General features: G+C 47.2%; 2 protein-coding genes and 1 long non-coding RNA gene across 3 annotated transcripts; 1 reads left to right on the top strand and 2 right to left on the bottom strand.

The window, feature by feature from the left end:
• Positions 1-1,441: 1,441 nt before the first annotated feature.
• Positions 1,442-5,414, bottom strand: LOC122393621. Its single transcript, XR_006258721.1, has 5 exons — positions 5,104-5,414; positions 4,708-4,812; positions 3,181-3,241; positions 2,915-2,965; positions 1,442-1,575 (listed from the first exon to the last, which is right to left on the bottom strand). It is a non-coding gene; the product is annotated as an uncharacterized LOC122393621 (long non-coding RNA).
• A 680-nt stretch (positions 5,415-6,094) lies between these two features.
• On the bottom strand, positions 6,095-25,095 carry LOC122393620 (40S ribosomal protein SA-like). The gene is made up of 7 exons (XM_043389835.1): positions 24,851-25,095; positions 13,928-14,094; positions 8,906-9,111; positions 7,588-8,131; positions 6,987-7,023; positions 6,619-6,657; positions 6,095-6,204 (listed from the first exon to the last, which is right to left on the bottom strand). The coding sequence occupies exons 2-4, from the start codon at positions 14,058-14,060 to the stop codon at positions 7,598-7,600; spliced, it is 873 nt and encodes a 290-aa protein (XP_043245770.1). The 5' UTR covers positions 14,061-14,094; positions 24,851-25,095; the 3' UTR covers positions 6,095-6,204; positions 6,619-6,657; positions 6,987-7,023; positions 7,588-7,597.
• On the top strand, positions 10,257-13,566 carry LOC122393619. The gene is made up of 3 exons (XM_043389834.1): positions 10,257-10,577; positions 11,238-11,448; positions 11,764-13,566. The coding sequence occupies exons 1-3, from the start codon at positions 10,297-10,299 to the stop codon at positions 12,169-12,171; spliced, it is 900 nt and encodes a 299-aa protein (XP_043245769.1). The 5' UTR covers positions 10,257-10,296; the 3' UTR covers positions 12,172-13,566.
• Positions 25,096-26,313: the final 1,218 nt, after the last annotated feature.

Below are 26,313 nucleotides of genomic sequence, written 5' to 3'. Positions count from 1 at the left end.
GACCCAAGGTCAGGTCAATTTTGCGACCTCCCCATTATAAGTCAATGGGAGAAAATTGAAATGCGCCTCTTTTGGACCAAAGACATTATAAACACTCCCAAACACCGAATTACAAGTGGTTTAGACACACTGAACATGAAAATGGTGTTCGTGACCCTTGTTTATGCCCTGAGGCCATCTTAGGTCACGAATGGTATCTAACAGTTTTTCGCAAATAACTTACAGAGGCATGCTAGAGCGATGAAAACGCCTTAGATGTGTTCAGCTCGACGATACGGATCGACTGATATGCAACATGACCCTTTCCGGTCAGGTCATGACCTTGACCTGAGGTCAAATTTTGAAGTTGACCTTTCAAGGTCAAGTTATAGTTCATTCGATGCGTCTTGACGAGAGTAACACGATGCCAGTAAAAGTAAGCTCGTACAAGGCTTGGGTCAAAAGTTATTGCAGAAAAACTGTTTCCGAAAAAAACGGTTATTTTTGTAGTTTTTGCCCCCTGCAGACAAAACCGTTGACGTTAGGTCAAATCTGAGAGAAATACTCAGAAAGGGCGTTAATAGGGCTATCGAATGCGCTTTTCCGCGGCGCTGTAGCTCTATTGGTTCCCGAGTTATGCGTTGGCTTCTTGGAAATTTTCGACATTCGACCTGGAAATCGGCGAAATTTTGCCTTCAATGACCTCTGGTGACCTGACCTTTGACCTGACCAAAAAATGGACTGAAATGATTTCGTCATTATTTTTTACGCTCTTTCGAACGCCGTCTTCCGTGTATCGCTACGTGGCCCAGAAGCCGAGTTACCCCCCCCCCCCCAGCAGGGCGTGGAAATCCAGGACCCCCAGCCGGGCGCGGGTTAAGGATTGATGCTGAGCGTAAGCATTCTGAAAAGAAGTGTTGAATCAGATCAAAATCAGCGAAACTAAGGGAAATCGATTCTGTAGACCACCAAATACTCTCCATTCCGGAATCAGCCTCGAGATTCCATTGGCTTTCAGTATTACACGAAAGGCAAAACCAAAAGTTTCGCTACACTCCAGCCCCGCCGGATAAGAAGCTACGGCAACGTCACCAAGAGTAGACTCCCTGCGACTCACGGCTATTAGAAGCAGTTTAGCGAAAAGCTTTTCTCGCGCCATTTTATGACTCTGCTGGGCGTCGAGTGACCAGTCTCCCTTATTTATCGGCACACTGCTCCTTGCACCGTAATCAGTGTATTCCCAAACCTAAGGTCTTTAATCCACCGTGAACGGTTGAAGCAGTTTTGTTTCTAAAACTCTGATAATGGTAATCGACAGACTCCACTTCGAACACCTTGATAGCGCCTAATAAGCGAAAGAGTTACGTGTTATACGTGTTACCATTCGGATAAGGATTATTCCCGTGGGTTCATTTTATCTTTCATACGCACGCACCTTATCGCTATGCATCACAAAATCGAGTTTTTGTTCCACATTTATTGCTCAACCGACACTGATGATACAATTCACAGGCAGTTCAATGACGCGTTCAGACTCCTCAGTAGCCTTTGATTGTTTCTTTCCTTGCAGCTGCAGCACTCCGTCGTTGACTCGATCTGTGAAGGACAGAACGGTACGATTAGGAGGGGACGATAGCTAGCGACAGGGCGGTGGAACGGTGGGCAGTCAGGAAGTACGTCAACACGGGAGCTTCAGTATTAACCCGCGCACCGACGGGGGGGGCGGATATCCGCCCCCCCCCCCCCTGAGGTTTTTCGCGGATAGCGGGAAAACCGCGGCGCGTAGCGCCGCGAAATTTGGTATGACTATTTTCTCATCAATTTTACACATGGTGTGCAAGTTTGAACCTCCTAACTTTTAAGGTCAGGTCACCAGGTCACTTTGAATGACCCAACCTCAAGTCACTTTTTTGCAACTTTGTCACCGTGCCAGAGCTACAGTAGATGTCGGAGGCCTTTGAAAGTCGCAGGATGTTATTAGGTCATTAGTAGCTACAATTTGTATATCTCGGAATTTTGATGTCGGTGACCTAAGGTCAGGTCAATTTCGCGACTTCCCCATTATAAGTCAATGGGGGAAAAATCAACTCCCTGTTTTTACCACTAAAACGGGTCGGAATGGCCCCATATACCATACATGACTTCACATACGATCAACCTTCACTACCTTGAGGTCTGTTTTGCTGTTGGGCAGCTGTAAGGTCATGTGACGTCATCAAAGGTCACCAAAGGTTTTTTGCCAATAACTCCTTACAGGAACAAGATACAGCCGCGCGGATGGTCTCATTGTGTTCAGCTCGTCAAGACGCATCGAATGATATACATGATGACCTCGAGGTCACGTGACCTGAGGTCAACCTTTGACCTTGACCTTTCGAGGTCAACATATATATCATTCGATGCGGATTGACGAGAGGATCACGATGATGCCCTTAGTTGGTTCCTATCTTGACTACTTCGAAAGTTATTCGAGAAAAACCCTCTCCATATCTAGCGCCGCCATTTTGACTTTTTCGACCCCTGTGACGTCATCTTTGACCTGACCTGAAAATGACCTTAGTAAAAATTGTAGACCTTGTCCGTGCGTATCCGATGCCGTTTACCGCTTGTCGCTATCTTGCTTCGTTCTCGAGATCTCAGGGGGGGGGGGGCGGTCATCCGCCCCCCCCGTCGGTACTAAGTTGGCGCAGACCCCCGTCGGTGCGCGGGTTAAGTCCCTGTACTGAGTTACTCATCATTTGAAACGGAAGCAATTCACCTGGAAAACAATGCCATTCAATATATCACATGCACGAAGCACCTGTGAAATGACCGGCACATTCTGCTCAAAACCGCACACAATCATAAACCATGCACTTTTATAGCTTAAATTTTTCAGCCACAAAGCCTGCCGAAATTAAGATATCACGACATGAATAACCTGGACGAAACTCACCTTCATTTTAGCTCGGTTTTCATCCATTAGGGCCATCGCTCAATATTTAGACTGTAACAGCGGAAAAACGCTATTAGACGACAGAATTACTGAAAAAGTAGCCTGAATAAAGAAAGGCATCACGTAGTACGTCAACATAGGGTTTCAGTATTAAGTCCCTGTACTGAGTTAATCATCACTTGAAATACGATATACGACGCATTTGAATTTTCATTTCGAATGCTGACAAAGCAACGCACGACTATTTCCCTCGTATGACAACTCACCTCAGCTTGGATGAATATCAGATGATCAATGGCCACGAGACGTTGCAGAATGGGTGGAATTCTGAAACCGAAACAAGGCGTCGATAAGCGAATGACGACAGGATGAGAGTAATTAGCGAGGCGCTATAAATATCAGGAAGTACGTCAACATGGGGTTTCAGTATTAAGTCCCTGTACTGAGTTAATCATCACTTGAAACGAATACACGTCCTATCAATACTTTAAATGACTGCTTTAATTGCGTGACTTTTGTATTAAATGAAAATTATAGATGCCATAAGGTGAGCTTGGATACGCCAAAATGAAATTAACCCGCGCCCCGTAGGGCTACCGGCGGACCCTACCACCCGTAGGGGGGGGGGGCGTTTCGGCCCCCCCCCTAAGATCTCGGAAAGTTACCGTCCGATTTTCAAAATTTAAACGGCGTTCGATAGCCCCACCCGGGAACTACCTTGTGACCAAATTTCATTGACCTAGGTCAAACCGATGACGTCACAGGTCAGGTCAAAGGTCAGATTTTCACCGTTCACAGGCATTTCAAGAAATGTGTTGTGAAATCGAGTAAATTGGTAATTTATTGATAACCATCGATGGTACATTGTTCGTCAAACACATACTTTGCTATCTGAGGTCACTGATACCAGGTCAGGTCACAGCGAGGTCAGGTCACCGGGGGTCATAATATGAAAGTGTCGTGTGATACATGTTTTATGGTCCATTTTACATGACAAATGCGATTATGTGGGTTAGGCAGCCTTTGGGGCCAGCCTAGGTCACGTTTTGGTGAAGGTCAGGTCAAGGTCAGGTCAAATTAGGTCAGATTTCAAAGTTGATATTTTTGCATAAAATGGGTATCGATTCGATGCAGCTCGTCACGGGAAGTCTAATGGTGGTCTTTGTTTTGCTCTACGAGGTCTAGAATTGCCAAAAATTGAGTTTGAAAATTTGACGTCATCATTTTTGAACAGTTTTTTCGCTATAACTTGGCCAAAAAACGAGATATCGATCTGAAATTTGGTATGTAGATAGAAGACGGTAGGTACTATCACATATATTCCGGTTTTTTCGAAACTCAAAAAACTTTTTGGATTTTTTGGCTAATATATCCAAAAAAATGCTTTTTTGATTTTTGGGGGTCAAAACTCCAAAATTTCAAAAATCCGAGATAGCAGTTTTGTAACCCTGTCAATTCTACACCTTTTATGTCTTGATTATTTTTCTGTATCTTCAAAGCTGTAGGCGTGACAGGTCTTCTCGCGAAGGTCTTTTTTCGGTCGAAAATGACAGAACATGACGTCACTCTGACGTCATTTGTGGCCAACCTATCATAGCCTCTGGAAAAATTTTTGGTCACAATGTGTAAAATTGATGCCCGGAGGGGTCCTGAAAGTTTCGTGGCGATATCTCCAGCCGTTTAGGAGATATCGACCGAAAAGGACAGGGGGGGGGGGCCGTTTTGGCCCCCCCCCCTACGGGGCGCGGGTTAAGACTGCATTGTGCTGAAAAAGGTCGGGAAAATTGGCTTACCATTCAACACAGACGCATCATTCGACGATCCTCTTCCAGCTAGTGATGTGTATCCGAACAGACCACCACGAGGGTCTTCTAGACCAGACCAGTCTTCTAGACTTCCTGTAAGAGACAGTAGAACAGTCAGAAAAGGAACCATTTGAGCACCGCTGAGGGTTATCCAGACCATCTCAGTGTACGAATACAATATAGTCATCGTGGTCCGTATGAAGATCTTTCATCATGATAGTGCAAGATATCGCAATAGCCATAACAATTAATGCATCGTAGCTGGTTAAGTAGTATTAGGATGGTTCACTAGAGTAGTTTTGAAAATGCATTTATTGCGAAAACGGTACCTGCCATAAATCCTATAAAAAAGACGAAAGATTCATATAGCATGCAAACACTCACCTCAGAAGCAGGAGACAACAGGAGTTGTCATTTCAGAGGCAAGAGGATGACACTGTCCCCACCTATCGGCAAAGACAACCAAAGGTGAGCATTTTGTACGGCATATTTCGATAGCAAACGCTTCTATCAATCATCAGGTAGTACGTCAACATGGGGTTTCAGTATTAAGTCCCTGTACTGAGTTAATCATCACTTTGTAGGTGGTACAATGTCAAACAGTGCAGGCCAAGCAGAAGACAAGCAAGGCGAAGCATCTGCTGTTTGGAAAAAAAAAATATTTGACCTTATGGCTTATACTTATATCGGCACCCAAGTAGCAAACAGTTATTACACACAGCAACAAACTTACATTTAAACTTGTGATGGACGATTAGTACAGCCAGATGAGAGGACACGCTGAAAAATGGAAACAATTTGTTACTAATCAGATAAAACACCAATCACAATAATAATAAATACACGAAATTCAGAAAGTACGTCATCAAGGTATTCAGTATTAAGTCCCTGTACTGAATTAATCATCATTGAAACGGGCACTCGAAAAACAGGTCCAACGTCGAGCAAAATATCGGACATCCTTACATACTGAGGCAAATAAGCAACACTAACGCAAAAACCGTCGGCAATGTCAAAACGTCTCACCTGATGACGATGATTGAAAGCTTCAACAAGTCCAGCCCCGGACACTAGGGCGTCCACATCGGCTCGGCTGGGACGTGAACAGATTGTCAGACAATAGACTTGAGCACCTGCTTCATACATACAAAATTAGCAAGAATGACAATGTTATGTGGCTAAAATGGTTGAAACAGTGATTCAGAATGAATAGCATAACGCTCTGAATCTCCCATACGCACACAGGTAGTCTCGTCGGGATATAATTGGTCTCAAATACAGATATTACTTACCATATAAGTTCAGCTCATCACCCACAGCATTCTTCAGTTATCCCACCCCACCTGCCATCCCCACTCCCCAGAGACACAGCCAGTTTGTTCGATTGGATAGGTGTTTATATTGGCCCTCAGTGTGGCGAACGGATGACTGACGGCGCCCGTAGATGGCAGCACCGGCCGGTGGCAGAGACCGCGGCGACCACACCTGCAAAAGAACAGATGCAGAGTTTCGGTCAGAAAACACGGAAAACCTGTAGGTGGACTGGGACGTGCTGGAAGCACTGGAGTTTGGGTTGGCAATGCATTCATATACTTGCATGAATTTTCATTGAAAGAAAAATAAAAGTTAGAGCAGAAATAAAAAATGAAAATACGACTAACTTTGCAATCAGATTTTTCACAGACGGCGACACATCGCAAAAAAAACGAGATTTGTGGTCCTCATTTTCGGCACAGCCCCGTTCAGGTAACAAACAGGACTGCTTCCTATGGGACCCTGGTAATATAGTCCATTACAGTTCCTATATAAAGGAAACTGGCACCCGAACGGCCGAGAACTTGACCCACGAGCGTGGCGATGGACATGCAGAAAATAATAAAACATCCAGCGAACACGTACCTCAGGCACACCCGACGAAACACGGCTGGATTCCCCCGGCTGTGAAACAGAAACAAAACCTAGTGTAAGAACACACTCGGGACTAGGAACACTGGTGGTGTGGTAAAAGTATATCAGAGTAAAGAATCGTCACAGAAGTTCTGTATTAAGTCCCTTTATATAATCATCAGTGGAAATAGGTACCTTTGATCACAAACAGTTCGTACTTCATTCAAGTATCAATGCTTACAAGGTTTACGCAAAGGCTACCTAAAATATGTAAAAGCCGAGCTCTTAGCTGAACGTAATAGCTCATGAGTAGGTACAGGCTTGTGAAAGCGCCGCAATATGCTACTACCATGTTACAGTAAAATGTGCCCAAACCGTACCTGTAATGGAAATGTCGGTGTGCCCTGGCCAAATCACCTGCGAAGAGAAGAAAAAGTATAAGGCCTGACGCACGAGCACCCTGGCATGATAATGTGTTTCGCTATCACAATCGTGATTCGTGACCATCACAGTCAAGGCAGTCCCGAAAAAAAACTATCGTTGGATCAATAAAACAGGTGTGGTCCTCATTTTCGGCACAGCCCCGTTCAGGAGACAAACAGGACTGCTTCCTATGGGACCCTGGTAATGTAGTCCATTACAGTTCCTATATAAAGGAAACTGGCACCCGAACGGCCGAGATCTAGACCCACGAGCGTGGCGATGGACGGATAATGGTGTCACGAAACACGGAGCAAATGACCAAAATTATCAAGCAATGCAGCATAAAATACATATAACGTCGCTACCATTCAAAATGTGCTATTGTATGGCAGATTAAACTAAAAGGGGGGAAAAACTTTATCGCGTTGTAAAAAGGGTGATTGATATCAAACAGACATGAAGTGAAAAGTATGCACACGAGCCGCCGCTATGCTCACTAGAAACTGAGAAAACATTTCACAGCCCCATTCTCTTCCCAGTATACCCCTCCTCTCTCACCTGGCCGCGTCTAGGCCCAGCTCTGGTCGGGCGCGGCGGCGGCCCACTCGCCGGTGGCTGCTCCGGCCGACCACTCCTCGGTCCAGTCGGAGGCGGCGGCTGGCACCGGCGCGCCCGTCGGCACCGTGCCGAAGTCAGCCGGCACATCCTCCACAGTCGGCGGCAGGGCGGCCTGCGCGGCGGCGGCGGCGGCCGCCTGGGCGGCAGCGGCCTCCTCGGCGGCTGCCTCCCGCTTCTGCTGCTCCTCCTTCTCGATCTCCTCCGGGTCACGGTAGAAGAACAGGTCGGGCATGATCTCCCAGTCGCGCTTGCGGCCGATGGTGCCGCGCAGGCGGAGCACCTCGCGCGCCAGCATCCACCACATGAGTCCAATACTGTGGTAGCCCTTGTTGTTGCAGGGGATAGCGATGTCCACGTAGCGGGACGGCGAGTCGGTGTTGGAGAAGGCAATGACGGGGATGTTGACGTAGGAGGCCTCCGAGATGGGCTGGGCGTCCACGCGCGGGTCCGTCACGATCAGAAGGCGCGGCTCGCGGAAACCGGCCTGGAAACGAGGACGGTGGGTCAGTGTGCAGTCATAACAAAGCGGGATTTTAGCAGCTGTGGCATTATTGGCATGAAGCGCATAGAAACTGACATGAATGCTGCTAAAATGTGACTTTTAATTTATCCAGTAAGCGCTCGTACCAGTAACTCGAAAGAAATCACGTAAGTTCAGCTAAGAGCATTTAAATAGCAAGACAGCAATCGTGAATCATGCCAGTCATCCCCAATGCAGTTGGGATGGAAATAAATGTGGTCCTCATTTTCGGCACAGCCCCGTTCATGAAACAAACAGGACTGCTTCCTATGGGACCCTGGTAATGTAGTCCATTACAGTTCCTCGAAAGGAAACTGGCACCCGAACGGCCGAGAACTAGACCCACGAGCGTGGCGATGGACGGATGACCGGCATACATTTGATTCTGAAGTACAACGCAACTAAGCCTTTTGCGCTAGCCATATGGCTAGTCCGCCTGGAGACTCGAGGCATTTGAAATTTACCCGTTTAAATACCCCCCGTTGTCCACTTCAGCAACGTTCAGATGAAGCAGATGAAACAAAACGCCGTTAATCACTGGCAGCATCGCATATTCCCGCCACAAAAAAACTATTCTACCAAGTATCGACATGCCACATATGCCTAAATGATCACAACCAGAGATCCAACACAAACACCAGATTCACATCTTCCCAAGGTTTGTCAATCAATGTTTCAAGGCCTAACCATCCCATTCACTCGACTGTCCCACATCTTTCCTCCTCGCGTCCTACTCACCTGGATCTGGTTAGTGAAGCAGCCGGGCGTGAAGCGTCCAGCGATGGGCGTGGCGCCCGTGTAGTGCGAGTACTTGAGCACGGCGCGCTGTCCCCAGGGCCGAGCGCTGATGGCGTACACGTCGGCCGGGTTCTCCACGGCCACAATGGCACGTGCGGCCAGCAGCAGCTTCTCGTAGGTACGGCGCAGGTTGATGATGTGGATACCTGGCGAACGGCACGGATCAGGGTTGGAGATAGACTTGGTGCTGCTGATCACGAGGGTCTGTGCGTTGGCTATGACGACTGCACTGAAAGTTGGTTTTTACTTGGTCACCAATCAATTTGGCTCAGTTCATTAGTGATAAAAACAGAACAGTGAACGAATTCAATGGTGGATCGGAGCAGCCCTGGCTCTCCCCCCTCATCCTGTTCATTTAACATGCTTCGCTAAATGTGTGTCGAGTGTCCGTAGTTACGTGACCCGCCGACAGGTGGGACCGGTGGCGTTCGCCCTGCCCGCCACCGGCAGTGCGTGCTCGCTTTCGGCAGAGCTCGGAGCTCCCTGTGCGTGGCCCAGTCGCCGGTATTTGAGGCGGTTCGGGTCTCCGCATGTGCTTTGAGCGGTGCGGAGATGGAGGAGGCTATCCGCGAGTTGGCGGAAAAAGTGAGTGCCATCGAGGCATCAGTGCGCGTCATTGACGCTCGTGTGAGTGAGCCCAACGCCGGTCGTCGGCACGTGGCTCCAACGGCTCTCAGTGCAGCCGAGGCTGCTGAGCCCAGTGAGAAGCAGGAGCAGCCGAGTTTCGGCGCGTCAGCAGATCTGCAGGCTGACTTTCGAGCGATTCGGGACAGCCTGAGCAAGGTCAAGCTCCCTCAGGACTTGGTGGTTGGTGACTCCCGAGCCGGAATCGGCAAGGCTGATCTAGCGCGCTTCCAGGTCATCCAGAAGTGCGCCCGTTTCCAGGAAACCGCCTTGAAGATACTGTCTTCGGCGCAGGTAGCTGATCCAGTGATTGACCAGCTCACAACCGTGACGCTGGCTCAGCTCAGGTTCCTACAAGAGGAGTACACTCATCTGATTGTCTCCAACCAGTTCGACGACTCTACGGCGCAGCTGTTCAAAACGCTGCAACACAACCCGGCGACCTTCACGCCTGGAGCAGTGGAAAATCTCCAGCGCGCCGTGGCCATTGCCGGGGCGCGGCAGCATTCTCGTCAGGTCAGCCAAGTTCCTGACCGTGGTCGCTGGCGAGGTCCAGCGCCGCAGGGCCAGCGGTTATACGGCGGCCCGGTGTCGTCTGATTGGCGGAGCCGCGGTCGTCCCGGCCTGCCGCCGTCACGTGACCTGCCGAGGTCGAGGCAGTCTGGTGGGGCGGGGGCCGGAGCTGCGGACTGATAGTGAGAGTGGACATGGTGCTGCGGCCGGAGGCCTGGGCGGGGATCGGTGCGTCTGATACAGTACTTAACTGGGTGACGGAGGGCGTGCCCATCCCCCTCGTGCGTGAACCCGAGCGTAGAGTGTTCACCAATCCAGTGTTTAGTGGTGCAGAGAAAACGTTTTTGGACCAAGAAATCAGTGCGCTGGAAGAGAGGGGTATTATTCGGCGGGTTCGCGACATGCCCCATTGTGTATCGCCGCTGAAGGTAGTGCCCAAGAGTGGCGGCAAGTTCAGACTGATATGCGACCTCAGGTACGTGAACTCGCATTGTGACACGCCAAAATTTTCTTCTGAGGGTGTTGATGTGCTGCCGGAGATAGTGCGCGGTGGTGAGCAGGCTGTCACCGTAGACCTGAAGGATGGTTTTTATCATTTTCCGATCAGGGCTGAGTTCCGAACGTATTTAGGGTTTCAGTTTGGCGGTTTTTGGTGGGTGTGGTGCTGTCTACCGTTTGGCTTGCAATGTTCGCCGTTTTTCTTCCACAAATGTATTCGTGTTGTCGTCGAGTATTTGCGTGGTCCTACTCACTCTCTATCCCTGATGGCATATGTGGATGATTTTTATCTTTGCTCGTCAAAAACACGAATTCAGGAGGACATGCGCGTACTGTTGGATACCCTCAAGGCTCTAGGGCTTGCGGTTAATTTTAATAAGTCCTGTCTCACGCTGTCAGATTCAGTTACGTATTTAGGGTTTGACGTTCACTGTGCGTCTGCGTCTCGACCGCCTTTGATAACAGTTCCGAAGGCTAAAATCCGCAAGCTAAAACAGGACATTTCGAGGTCACTGAAACGTTCTAACGTGTCAGCTAGGGTGCTGGCTCGAATGGCCGGTCGTTGCGTTAGTATGCTCGCCGCGGTGTTCCCCGCAAAGTTGAAACTTCGCAATGTGTACCGACTTTTGAATTCCAGGTCGTCTTGGGGGTCGCTGCTGACGTGGTCCCCCGGAGCCAGGGACGATCTGTCGTGGTGGGTGTCCTCTCTGGACAGCTGGAACGGCCGGCTGCTGGTGCCGCCAGCTGCTTGCGATCTGCAGCTCGCCACCGACGCCTCGGGCTCCGGCTGGGGAGCCGTTCTCTCGGCGCACAGTTGTCAGCTGGCGTCCGGGTTCTGGGACTATCGGGTGAGTGGCGAGTCGGTCAACTATCGAGAGCTGCTCGCGGTATATTTGGCACTCCTTTCATTCCGTTCAGCGTTAGTTGGGAAAACAGTGGAGATTCTGTCTGACAATGTTGCTACTGTGGCGCACATTAATAATTTTGGATCTTCCAATATTCGCTTGGATAGTGTCGCCCAAGATATATGGGCATTTGCGTTACAGAATGGCATGTCGCTTGTCGCGCATCATATAGCGGGTGTTTCAAACACAGGTCCTGATGCTCTCTCGCGTGTTTCGGTGCGTCATGAGTGGGTGATACATCCGTTCATTTTCCGGCAGCTCGACCGGATGTTCGGGCCGCATACAGTGGACCGGTTCGCGTCGTTCAATACGGCGCTACTTCCCGCCTACAACAGTCGGTTTGCCGACCCCTGCTCGGCGGGGATCGACGCGCTGGGCCAGACCGATTGGGGCGCGGAGAACAACTGGGTGAACCCTCCGTTTCGTCTAATCTCGAGGGTTCTGGACATCGTGGAGGCACAGCGGGCGGTCGCGACGCTGATAGCACCCATGTGGCCGGGGCAGCCGTGGATGGCGCGGCTCCGCCGGCTGTCCACGGCGCCGCCGCTGCGGCTGCCGCCGGTGACGAGCTCGTGTCTCCCCCTGGCCGAGCAGCAGGAGATAGAGCCGCGGCGCAACTGCCGCTGGAGTCTGTTCGCCTGGAGGATATCTGGCGCGAACAGCTAGCCGCTCGTGGTTGGTCTCGGACAGCGAGCAACTGTATGCAACTGAGCCTGGCAGGCAGCACGTTGCAAACTTACGACCGTTACATTCGTGATTTGTTCACATTTTGCAGCGGCCGGGGAGTTTCTTTTCCGCCGGCCGATCCTGCAGTGATGGCTGACTTCATGATCCACCGGTGTGGCTCCTCTTCTCGTCCACACTCCACTGTCCGGTGCGTGTCTGCCGCCGTATCTGCGCTGTATGAGGCAGTGGGTGCTGCTAACCCCGTGCACGACCCGTTTGTTGCTCGGTTGTTGCAGGGTATTGTGAAGAGTGGCACGCGCGCGCCGTTGGCCAGGTCGGCCGTCATGGATATTTCTGCGTTCATGCGTCTGTTTCGTGCCTGGTCAGGTAATGACGACCTGTCCGTTAAACACCTTAGGTTGAAGACCATTGTTTTGTTAGCTTTAGCGTTGATGTTAAGACCGTCAGACGTAGCGCCACGGGCTAAAACGTACGACACTAACACAGACCTTGTATCTTCTTTTGTGATGTCGACTGATCAGTTCTTGTTCAGAGAGGACGGCTCTCTCCAGGTTACCTTTTTGGGTGTAAAGAACGACAGCCAGAGGACGGGGTTTCAGGTTACCCTGCCCGCCTGTCCGGATCCCCAGGTAGACCCTGTGGGGGCGCTCAAGTCGTATTTTGCGCGTACCGACTCAGTGCGATGTCCAGTGGAGAAGCCGGCGTTTTTGACGCTTGTTAAGCCCTTTACCGCGGTGTCTGCTAGTACGGTGTCTCAGATTCTCCGGGAGGCGATTTCGTTGGCTGAAAAGTTTGGATTGGCACCAGGCCATCAGCCGAAAGACTTTAGACCGACGGGCGCGACGCGTGCGGTGCAGCTGGGCTTTGATACTGATGACATTCAGCGCCTAGGGCGATGGAAGACGCGATCAGTGTTCTTGGACCACTATGTGCACGGTGAGGTCGACCGTGCGTATACTGACACCCTCTTCTCCTGAGCGTCGCTCGTTAGACGATACAGTTCACACGGGGTACTGTGCGCTTGGTTTGTGCATTCAGTTTCGCTGTTCTCGCTCAGTTGGTGTGTTTTTCTCTCCATGGCGGTATTGCTGTTTTGTTTACTTGTTTAATACATGCTGTGGCGGGTCACTGTAACGTTGGTTTAGCAGAAACCGTAGTTACGTGACCCGCCGACAGGTGGGACCGGTGGCGTTCGCCCTGCCCGCCACCGGCAGTGCGTGCTCGCTTTCGTTAGTGGAATTGTGTGGACTAGATATGTCGGGCCCGGTGGTGGGCTGATGGGTTTGTGCAGGGAGTTCAGAGGCCGAGAGCGGACGTGCTATGTATTGCTGTTTTGTTTACTTGTTTAATACATGCTGTGGCGGGTCACTGTAACGTTGGTTTAGCAGAAACGACGTTCAAACATTGCAACGAGATATTTGTGGTCCTCATTTTCGGCACAGCCCTGTTCAGGAGACAAACAGGACTGCTTCCTATGGGACCCTGGTAACGTAGTCCATTACAGTTCCTATATAAAGGAAACTGGCACCCGAACGGCCGAGAACGAGGCCCACGAGCGTGGCGATGGACATGTCACAGAACAAACTATTTTTTTTCCTTTGTAAATGGCTTGCACGTATCATCGATCAAACAACTTATCAGGGTTTTTGACTGATAACAAATAACAATAACCATAATAAAATACCTCTCATACTCCAAATGACACGCTACAATTGACCGTCACCCAGCAGCTTACCGTCCTTCTTGCGCTTGTAAGCATACTGCATCATCTGGTAGTCGGCGTTCTGAGTGCCGAGATGGGTCGATGCCGCCAGCATCTTCATCACGTCGGCCTCCTTGAGGGCCAACACCTCCAATCCTCCCGACATCGTAAGGTGTCAATTTGGGGCTACGATTGACAACCTGCGAAAGAAGGGAGGGGAGATGGTCAGTGTCAGCACCTGAAATTCTCGCAAGGTTTGACACGCGCACCGACGGGGGGGGGGCGGATATCCGCCCCCCCCCCTCAGTGTCCCAAAATTATATTTTAGCTTGGGTGTAGAGGGGAAAATTATTCCGTAGACAGGGTGAAGAGAGTGGAAAATTGCCGGTAAGGTAAAGCTAACAACAGATGCGAGGGATAAGAGTGGAGTAAAAACAAATTGATAGCTTACATTTTCACAAAAAAAAAAAAAATATGATAGGGTATAGCGTGTAATGTAGGAAGCATCGATATGTTGTTTAAGATCAACGCATATGCCCTTTGCTTTTTACGTTCGGAGTGGAAAATTGATCTTGAAAGGTTGAATTGAGAGTGGAAAATGGTTTTCATTTGGATGTCGTTTCACACCCAAATCGATTAATTTTGGGACACTGCCCCCCCTGAGGTTTTTCGCGAATAGCGGGAAAACCCCGGCGCGTAGCGCCGCGAAATTTGGTACGACTATTCTCTCATCAATTTTACACATGGTGTGCAAGTTTGAACCTCCTAACTTTTAAGGTCAGGTCACCAGGTCACTTTGAATGACCCAACCTCAAGTCACTTTTTTGAAACTTTGTCACCGTGCCAGAGCTACAGTAGATGTCGGAGGCCTTTGAAAGTCGCAGGATGTTATAAGGTCATTAGTAGCTACAATTTGTATACCTCGGAATTTTGATATTGATGACCTAAGGTCAGGTCAATTTCTCGACCTCCCCATTATAAGTCAATGGGGGAAAAATCAACTCCCTGTTTTACCACTAAAACGGGTCGGAATGGCCCCATAAACCATAAATGACCTCATATACGATCAACCTTCACTACCTTGAGGTCTGTTTTGCTGTTGGGCAGCTGTAAGGTCATGTGACGTCATCAAAGGTCACCAGCGGTTTTTCGACAATAACTCCGTACAGGAACAAGATACAGCCGCGCGGATGGTCTCATTGTGTTCAGCTCGTCAAGGCGCATCGAATGATATACATGATGACCTCGAGGTCACGTGACCTGAGGTCAACCTTTGACCTTGACCTTTCGAGGTCAACATATATATCATTCGATGCGGATTGACGAGAGGATCACGATGCTGCCCTTAGTTTGTTCCTATATTGACTAGTTCGAAAGTTATTCGAGAAAAAACTCTCTCCATACCTAGCGCCGCCATTTTGACTTTTTTTACCCCTGTGACGTCATCTTTGACCTGACCTGAAAATGACCTTTGTAAAAATTGTAGACCTTGTCCATGCGTGTCCCTTGCCGTTTACCGCTTGTCGCTATCTTGCTTCGTTCTCGAGATCTCAGGGGGAGTGCGGTCATCCGCCCCCCCCCCCCCCCGTCGGTACGAAGTTGGCGCAGACCCCCGTCGGTGCGCGGGTTAAGGGACCCTCCCACCTTCAAAAAAGTTAATGAATTGGCATGAAAGTGATGTCGCTCGATTTAGGAAGAGCAAAAACGAATATCTACAAAATTTCACCGAAAAATATTCCCCAGTTTTCAAGGTTTTTTACTTCTGTTTACTTTTTGGGATCTCCACTGTTCCTAGCGACTTCATTTTGGAAGTGCGGCGTTTGCGGCAGATGTTGCGCGCAAATAGCATATACCACCACTGCTTCACAAAGATGTTAGTATAAGGGTTTAAAATCGTTAGATCACCGCTGACGTCACAAATTCTAAGGGGACATTCCAATGCATTAGCCCCTTAGAATCCTAAAACTGCAAGGTTGAAATTCCATATCTCCGAATTAAAGGGACTATCCCACCTTTAACATGGGGTTTGAGTTGAGATAACCAAGTTTGCGGCGAGGTTCAGAAACCACTATCTATCTAGGTTGCAACCCCCGCGGCCTCTTGGTGTTGAAGAAATTCGTTCCCTTCATTTGAAAATGGGCCTTGCGCAAGGCCCTATCTTCAACATGGAGCGACCGTTAGTGTGACGTCACCTCGTTTAGTCATTCTGATTTAAATGGATTTGTTCGTTGAAAAATCGCTTAAAACTTGGTCTGAACTTTGTTGTGGTGCCTACAGAGTAAAAAGAATCAGCTTTATGACAGTAATGTGGCCTGGGGAAGGAGGTAATTTTGGGCTGTGACGTCACATATTTGAAAGTTTGTGTTTGGAATATGGGAAGCCTAAGATGTTTAATGAAAAATAAATGCCAGAACCGTGTTCCTGGTCATCCAATCTATAAAGTCGGGCACAATTTAACTGGTTTTAACTACATTTTAGAAGGTGGGATAGTCCCTTTAAAGCATTTTTCGATGTTGTGAGTGCCCAAACCGGTATTTGCAGGCCATGGCCACTAATTTGGCTATCTCAACGCAAAACTAATGTAAAGGTGGGATGGGCACTTTAGTCTTTAACTCATCGATTTGTAATGCGTCAATTTGGGGCTACGATTGACAGCCATTGAAAAGGAGCAATTATGGTTAGTGAGGGTAGAGGCTAGTAGAGCATGAGACCCCACACTCATTACTGCCGAGTATTGGACTCCCAAATCCGAGTCCAATGACAGCCAGGGTTTGAGCCGCCCCGGCGCTGGACATGCGAGACTCCCAACGGTTGGTGGGAGAAGCAGCAGTCCAGTGAAGCTATTGGGACAGACCGTGACCCCTATGTAGCATGATTAATTTGAAATTTAGATTCACCAGCAATCCAATCAGAGTCAGACCATGAAACTGCCTACGAAAGTTCTGATTGCGGTGGAATTTGACTATTTGACTATCTCCACAAATTTCCAACTCCCCGAGTTTTATGATTTTTCTAGCCGTCTCTATCAGACCAAATAACCAAAGCTATCAACAGTGCCAGTTTTACTGAATGTAAAGATTAGTGTAAAGCATCATAATACAGTGTGGTCCTCATTTTCGGCACAGCCCCGTTCATGAAACAAACAGGACTGCTTCCTATGGGACCTTAGTAATGTAGTCCATTACAGTTCCTTCTTTAGAAAGGAAACTGGCACCCGAACGGCCGAGAACTAGACCCACGGGCGTGGCGATGGACAACTAAAAAAAAAAAAACACACACACACAACAAAGCTGCGGGTACCGCAACATTGCTGTCTAAAAGGCAAAAAAAAAAACTCAACATTTTGCCCCATTTTTGGCTGACATGTAGACAACCATGGATAAGACTTTCACAATATTTTGGACCATGCATTTAAAATCAAATTTTCACAAAGTAGTGCAGTTAACCTGTGAACTAAGAGATCACACCAACACCATCAAGGAAGAGCACATTTCAGAGACCCATCAAAGCCTGTTCAGTAACCTGCCTGAGATTTAACCTTCAGTGAGCAATTTTGCTGACAGAGAAACAAAACTGCCAAAATAGATATTTTGTCCACAACTTTTTTAGGCAGTAACTTTGGTATACAGCATTGCAGCTCGTATCATATCTGACCGCTACTTCTCTTTAGATGCATCAAATGAATAATTATTTCACATAATGGTTTTTTTAAATATTATCTTCAGCAAAACATGAAAATATTATTTCTTAAGTGATAAAAAATTAATGGCCGCAAGATAATTGAATATCATCTCTTATTTTTCCGGTGAGTCGTCGACTTAAGATCTTTCTGGATGTGACCTACTTTCTCTGCCAGCCATTGATCATGTCTCTAATTGTGAATGAGCTATTATGCTATATGCTCGCAAAGATTGATAGTGTGCCCAGGGACATTCTGACCAGATTGGTGAATGAAAACTTTTCTGACAGTGAAGTTGATGTAGCCAAGAATCTGTTGCGTGAACATGTCCACGATTCTATTAAGGCTGGACCGAAGCGCGGTCAACACAAGAAGAAACACGACTTGGAAGATATCATCAAGATGCTCATTCTTTGCGATCGTAGCATGCTACCAAGCTTTGTAGCTCTTGACATCTCTAAGCTTCCACCCATCTCCGTCGATTGCATTGATGTGAGCTCAATCATGCGCAAGCAGCAGCTGCAGGAAATTGAAATTTGTCACCTGAAGGACATGATGTAAGACATTCTGTCTGTTACTGCTGAGACATCGAAACGCCTGGAAACAGGTCTGTTGGCTCATCGTGGAAGCTTCTCCGGGTCTGCTTCCTGCCAGACGGATGAGCCGAATTCTGATTCCTCTTCTGGACCCGACTCTTCTAAAACATCTCCTCTGCTGTGTTCTTCTGCCAACGAAGTCGTGAGTTCTGAGCCCAGCTATTCGGCGGTTGTCCGTGTAGCCACGCCCGCTTCTGATCAGGACTGGTCCATCGCCAACAGAAAGAAAAGAGGGAAAGCTCCTGCTCCTAAGAGGCCAGCTGCAGCCCCTGCGAATGACAGTACCTCATCTACTTCTACTTCTGCGGACCATCAGAAGGTGAGACCGACGACCACCAAGACCGTGATTGGGTCTGGGAAAGTTGGTCCCATCAAAGCTGTTGCTGCAGTGAAACGTCTGTCAATGTTCATGTCTCGACTTCCGCCTGGCACTGGGGAGGAGGCTGTCAGGTCGTATGTGAAAGAGCAAACAGGTGCTGAGGACGTCACTGCGACCAAACTTCAGACTAAGTATGACTCCTACGAATCGTATCGTCTGGATATCGTGAACCCATCTAGTCCTGATATACTTGACCCCCAGCTTTGGGCTCAGGGCTTGGTGGTAAGACGCTTCTTTGTAAAGCAACAGTCGACACAATGGTCTCCCTCTGATACCGCTCAAGGGGACTCATCAGGTTTAGCGCAACGGCCAGTGGGTGGGGCAGCTGGACCGACACCTAGACTGGATGAGCGCAAGTGATGTGCCTGTGATCCCTCGTTAGCATTTATTTTCTGATGATTCGTGTAAGCTCATATAACTGTAAATCGTCTAAGCGTAATGTTGGCGGTATTTACCAGCTGTGTCAAAATTGTGATATTGTATTCCTTCAGGAACACTGGCTATTCCCTTTTGAACTTCCTTCACTGAATCACATTCACAAAGACTTCATGTCATATGGAACGTCATCTATAGACCCATCTAAGAATATCCTAGTAGGACGGCCTTTTGGCGGTGTAGCAGTGCTTTGGAAAAATACCTTGGCTCCCTTTGTTAAACCAATTTCATTTGGCGATGATCGAATTGTGGGTTTGGAAGGACGCTTCGGGGACACGAGAATCCTCTTTCTTGGTGTTTACCTCCCATATGACAACAAGCGTAATTTCGACGATTATGTATTTTATTTGGCAAAACTGAAGTCCATCGTAGATGACTATGAATCTCCCAATGTTTGTATTTTGGGGGACTTTAATGCTGATGTTATCAAAGGGACGGAATTTGGTATTGAGCTTCAGTCCTTTTGCAGCAGCGCCAACTTTAAATTGGCCGATATCTCTGAGCTGGATTCTAGCTCTATCACGCATGTTAATGACGGCAGTGGCTCTGAGTCTTGGTTGGACCATATTGTGTGTACGGGTTCAGTTTACCCTTTAGTATGTGACATAAGTATTGATTTTTCTATTGCTAGCTCAGATCATTTTCCACTGTGCTTGGGGATTAAACTGCCTAATTTAAATGTCCCTCTTGAATCACCAAGATCTACTGATAATGAAATCAGGTGGGTAGTTGACTGGTCCATGTTGGATGAGCTTCGTATAAATGAGTATGCTGAAGCGGCTAGCAATTTGCTTTCTAATGTAGACGTACCTTTTGATGCTCTGAATTGTGACTCCTCTTCTTGTACAGTGCATACTGAGGCCATAACTGCTTACTATGATGAGATTATTCATAGTCTCAAACATGCATCTCAATTACATATTGCCTCCAAGAAACGTGATCATTTCCACAGAGCTGTCCCAGGGTGGACTGAGCATGTGAATGAGAAGCATGTGCTCTATGGAGATGTGTATTCTCTCTGGGCAATGGTTGGGAAGCCTCGCCATGGTTATATATACTCTCAGTTGCGACTAGCCAGATCCCAGTTCAAATATGCTCTTCGTTTCTGCTTAAAAAATGAAAAAGCACTTAGGGCCAAGGTGTTGGCAGACAAATTTGCTAATAGCCCATGTAACTTGAAACAGTTTTGGAAGGAAGTTCAAAAACTCAACAGCAGCCCACCAGTTGCGCAGACTGTGGCAGGTGTAAATGGTGATGTAGACATTGCCGCGATGTGGAAGAATCACTTTTCTGATATTCTGAACAGTGTTCGTGCTGATGGTGCCAAGGAGGATGTTTTGAAACGGCTGCGTGCTGACAATCCAGCAATAGATCCTTTTACGGTGCAAGAAGTGCTGGGAGCTATTAATGAGTTAAGCGTTGGTCGCTCACCTGGCTGTGATGAGCTGTGTGCTGAGCACTTTAGAACTGCTGGAATTTCATGTGCCACTCACCTCTCACTCTGTTTTTCCATGATGATGAGGCACAATTGCTTGCCTCAATCATTGACCAATGTCGTTCTGTGCCCTATTGTTAAAGATAAAACATGTGACGTAACTGACAAAGACAACTATAGACCGATTGCCTTAGCTACAGTGTGTTCTAAAATCCTAGAAAAAATGATTCTGAAGCGGTGCAGGCTTGGTTTGGTTACAAGTGACCATCAGTTCGGTTTTAAGGATGGACACTCCACTGATATGGCTGTTTTTGCTTTCAAAGAAATTGTTGATCATTATCTTCGAAACAGTAGTCCTGTTTTTGTTTGTTTTCTTGATGCTCGAAAGGCTTTTGACCGGGTTAACCATTGGACCTTGTTTGATAAACTCTTGCGTCGAGGTGTTGATGCCACTATTGTGCAACTATTAGCTTCGTGGTATGGTTCGCAAACATTCCGTGTGATGTGGGGCACCTGTTTGTCGGAAGGCTTTCATGTGTCCAATGGCGTCAGGCAAGGTGGTATCTTGTCCCCATATCTTTTCAACGTGTACATTGATGAGCTGTCTAAAAAATTAGACAGTAGTGGTGCTGGTTGTCATTATTTGGGCAGTGTTAATCACCTTTGTTATGCAGATGACATGGTACTGCTATCGCCAACGCCTCAAGGACTGCAAAAATTGCTTGACATTTGTGCTAGATATGCCGATGCACATGATATTGTTTTCAATGTTAAAAAGACGGTATGCATGGCTATTCTGTCCAATTTGTTTAAAAATATGTCTTTACCAGATATAGTCTTGAATGGTACTGTGCTTACTTATGTGAATAGGTATAAATATCTTGGCTTTGAAGTGAGCAATGTCCCAACAAAATCTGATGATCTGGAGGTGCAGCACCAGTATCGTCTTCTGTGTTGTCGAGCCAATTCGCTGATCAGAAAGTTCTCTCTCTGTACTTATCAAGTGAAGAAGTATTTGTATTCCATGTATTGCTCGAATGTTTCTGGTGTTCATCTTTGGCATTCTCATCGTGCTGCTGTTCTGCGTAAATTCGTAGTTTGTTTCAATAACGCTGCTAGAATGTTCTTTGGTTATGACCGCTTTAGTAGTGCCTCATCTATGTATGTGAATGAGCGCATTGATAACTTCTGGGCTATGTACCGAAAAGCTGTTTTCGGCTTCATGACTCGTATCGGACAATCTCGCAATGGCATCATCGCATCCCTATTTCATGGGGATCTTCGCGTTTTGTCGTCAATTCGACAGACCTGGTCCACTGCACTGTTTGCATATAGCTGATTGTATTTAGCATATAGCCGATCACTGATCAGTGATCTTTTACTTACATGTGCCTGTTTTTTTTTTTTTTATTGGACCTCGAGTCTGCAAATGTAGAAATCTCTCTCTCTCTCTCTCTCTCATAAGATCTAGCCCTAGGTTATGGCCTCAGCCCTAACCAAAAAGACATGCTGCATATCAATATATTTGTATTGTTCATCTTAGCAAGGAGCTGTTACCATTCTATCAAGGTTCTTAAAATTTGACCTCAGGTCTCCCATCTCAAATATAAATACTGAAATAGGTACCTATATGTTTGTGCTGGTACCCTGAAGATCTCCCTCCCCTCATGGAGCAGTGGGCCTGTTCCAGCACCTCCAGAAACCTCCAGAAAACTCTAGAATTCTCCAGAGAGCATTCCAGCACCTCCAGAAAGATCCAGAAAGCTCTCACCAAAGCTCCAGAGACCTCTAGCCTCCAGAGAGTTCAGAGGTCCACATTTGATGATGATGAAGTCTTCAGGGTATCGCCTTAGCATCGGCACCCCTTGAGAGCCCCTTTCTTTTCTCTGGAGGCTCTGGTCTACAATTTTGGCACACATGTGACAATTATGAATGTTAACAAAGGGCTTTTGACAATTAATTTTACAATATGAATGTTAAGAAAATTACATCATAATTTTACGAATCTTACTCATTAAAATCAATAACATTTTGTTTTTCCAGAGTCAACCATCTTCATTCTTTTGGTATCTGTGACACAAATATCCAAAAATCTCCAGATTGCATTCCAGTGACTCCAGTAGAACTTCCGGTAGAGCCTCCAATCAAGAATTTCTACTGGAGCGCGGAGGCACACCTCCAGAAAACTAGGGGCCTGTTCCAGCACCTCCAGAAACCTCCAGAAAGCTCTAGAATCCTCCAAAGAGCGTTCCAGCGCCTCCAGAAAGCTCCAGAAAGCTCTCCCCAAAGCTCCAGAAACCTCCAGTAGCCTCCAGAGAGTTGAGAGGTCCAAATTTCTCTGGAGGCTCTGGTCTACAACTATGGCGCACATGTGACAATCACAAATGTAGGCAAAAGACTTTTTACTGTTAATTTCACAACTTGGATGCAAAGAAAACTACATTTTTACAATTTTGTTAATCTTTCTCACAAAAATTAAAAGAAAATTTTGTGTTTCAAGAGAGAACCAACATCATCCTTTTGGTATCTGTAACACCAACTTCCAGAAATCTCCAGATTGCGTTCCAGCGCCTCCAGTGAAACCTCTGGTAGAGCCTCCAGTCAAGAATTTCTGCTGGAAGCGCTGGAACGGACCCTAGAATTCTCCAGAGAGCGTTCCAGCGCCTCCAGAAAGCTCTTGCCAAAGCTCCAGAAACCTCCAGTAGCCTTCAGAGTTGGGAGGTCCACATTTCACTGGAGGCTCTGGTTTAAAATTATGGCGCACATGTGACAATCACAAATGTAGGCAAAAGACTTTTTACTGTTAATTTCACAACTTGGATGCAAAGAAAACTACATTTTTATAATTTTGTAAATCTTTCTCACTAAAATTAAAAGAAAATTTTGTGTTTCAAAAGAGAACCAACATCATCCTTTTGGTATCTGTAACACCAACTTACAGAAATCACCAGATTACATTCCAGCACCTCCAGTAAAACCTCTGGTAGAACCTCGTCAACAATTCCAACTGGAGGCGCTGGAACAGGCCCATATTTTCTGAACAGTTATCAGCCATAATGTCTGAATAATTACAATGTAACTAAATATCTTAAGCCCAAAAAAGATAGAGAAATATAACAGCAATCACACAAATTTTCACAAAAGGGGAGCAAGTTTATCAGGTAACTAGTTCCTGTAGCAACTTCCTGCAAACACGGGTGGAATCTGGGCCCTGTTTCACCGGTGATAGCAGCACGCTGCTTTTACACGTGTCAAATTGGGTTTCCATGGAAACATCAACAGGCCCATTGCTCCAACACTACCACAAGTGTGACGTCAGCTCGCGCAATTTGATAGCAGCGTCCCGTGAAACACCACCCTGAAAACACTGTGCCTGGGGCAATTTGATGAATGATCTTGAAAATCGCTTAACATTATCATGTGATAACTAGCCTGAACAGCACCAAGAAGGTGAAAATATCCTAATAATCATGTGACTAAAAATGCCCTCTGGCACCGTTTTCAGATTCCACCCAAACATGGCAATACCCAGAGTGCTGTTCACGGGCACCTGTGGTGACTGCGGTAGATCGCAGGCTGAAAGTCCCGCCCACTTGTGTATACGTCATCACGCGTTCGCCTGCGGCGGCTGTGTCAATTTTGCGCCCAAGTAACACGAATGCGCAACTGCCGCGCCACTTTGCATGATAAATGGTTCCTGCGGCCGCTGCGGTCGGATCGTTTCGACCGCAGGAGACGCAGGCGACCGCAGCCGTATGACGTCACACCACCCGCCCCATCCCCACTTTCTGTGACGTCATTACCCGGCTGACCGCTGAGCCGCAGCTACCGCAGGTGCCCGTGAACAGCACTCAGGTCACACAAGTTCCGGCATTCTTATAGCAGGCGTCTGACATGCTGCCACCCGTTTATGAAAAGTCTCTAGACTCTTAATTTCTTGAGATATTTACATGAATTTCTCTTTAGGGTGTAGGTTTGTAGGCTGTAGGTTTGTAGGTTTGTAGGTTGTAGGTAAGGTAATGTCAGGTTAGGTTATGTTTTTGTTTTGTAGACCACTTTAGAGATTTTAATAGCAAAATTTGAGGAAATATCTCTAGAGAGGAGAGACTTTTCACGAATGGTGGCAGCATGTGAGACGCCTGCTATAATAATACCAAAGTCCCTGTACAATCTAACACTGTATAGCTAGGGCTTGATATTTTTAAAATGATTGTATTTTTCAGCATTGTCATGAACTGACAAACAAAAAAATGAAGGTAATTGACACTGCAGAGGTGCTAAATCAACAGGGCATTTTTCGTCGAACAAACGTCAGGCTAGGTCGAAAAAATAACAAAGGTGACAAAACATGTGATGAAGAACAAAACATAGCATAGATTAAAGCTCAAATATCATGCATAACACCCAAAAATCTTCGAAAATCGATCCTTACCTCGCAAACGCCACTGAGAGGTCTCAGGTTCACTTCGAAGAGGATGTACAGCGTTGTCGTTTTCAACAGCAGAGTATTGAAAAAATATAATTTTTGACAATATATTTTCAGCTGAATATGCTTGCCTGTTTCATATTATTTTTATAACATCCAATTTTCAGCAATAAATCATTCAAAGATAACAATATTTTCGAGAGAATTGATGTGTTTCAAATAGCATACAGTAGCCAATCTAGCACTAAACTGTTTTCTCCCCTAAAAATTGTTATCGTGTCTAATGTAGGAAGTAGGTACAAATGAGCTACCCACTTGCAGCGGCTCTGCCACGGTTTCAGTATTGGGGTTTTCACCAAAAAATGCACACCCTTATGCATGAGGCTACATAACAGAAGTGAAATTATTTGAAGGATTGGGGAGAGGGTCCGGAAGAAACCGAAACCCCTGATGGCGGAGCGCCTAGTGCCTACTTGTAGAAAGGTCAAAGGATAGTAGGTAGTCGTGTCGGAGCTTAACCCTCGCCGGCACAGGCCATTTCGCGTCATTAGACGGCACAAGGGCACACGCGAGGGTGGCAACACCCCCCTCGCGTTTGGCCCCTGATCGAGCTAGAGCTTCGCGGAAAAAAAACGAGCGTGCTGCCCGTCACGAGAGGAAGCCGATGATCCCCCATTCTAAGGTCCTAGGTCATCGGGTGACCTTCCAGGTAAGGTCAATGATCCGAAAATCGGGAAAATCGGGACCTGTTAGAAAGTCGTAAAGTAAAGCTGCTATGGGGTTTTCCGGGGTGCTGATCACGGATATCGTGTTAGTTTTGATCAGAGATGATGTCTTTAAGCATTTAGACCAGGTCGGGTCAGGTCAGGTCAGGTCAACCGGTAGGGGTCGTGACGGGTATTCGTGATACGTGTCAACCGCCTCTGACAGCTTCGTAACATGTTACGAAGGCACCAAAACTACTTCGTAAATGTTCAAATGGTTGCTAAATTAGAAATCAGCTCCAAAAACTAGCCTAGAAACATGTAAAACTCGAAAAAGTGAACCGAGGTCATCAAAGGTCAATGACCTGACCTGACCTTCAGGTGACCTTGACATCCACCCTAATGCATGGGAGCAACATCAAATCACATGTTTGAACGTTTGAAACCACGAAAAGCTGGCAAACGCGCGGCTAATGCGAGCCGACATACGCCGAATCGCGATTCCGGCCAAACATGGTCTCGGAAAGTAGGTCACAGGTCAAAGGTCATTTGGGTCAGGGTCATGAAATTTTGAGGGTGGGTGTAAAATTGATTAATGCGAGGGTACTGAAAGTTTCGTCGCGATCGGCCGCTTTTTACGCGAGTTATTCGCGAAAAACCTTAGGGGGGCTGTATCAGCCCCCCCCCCCCTGTGCCGACGAGGGTTAAGAAAATAAAACGCTGGAAGATGAACGGTGAATATTGGCATTTGGCTATAACATACCT

This window comes from Amphibalanus amphitrite, unplaced genomic scaffold, assembly GCF_019059575.1.
Source record: "Amphibalanus amphitrite isolate SeventyFive unplaced genomic scaffold, NRLGWU_Aamphi_draft 000544F_arrow, whole genome shotgun sequence".
Taxonomy (NCBI): domain Eukaryota; kingdom Metazoa; phylum Arthropoda; class Thecostraca; order Balanomorpha; family Balanidae; genus Amphibalanus; species Amphibalanus amphitrite.
This window is presented reverse-complemented; position numbering and strand designations above follow the sequence as displayed.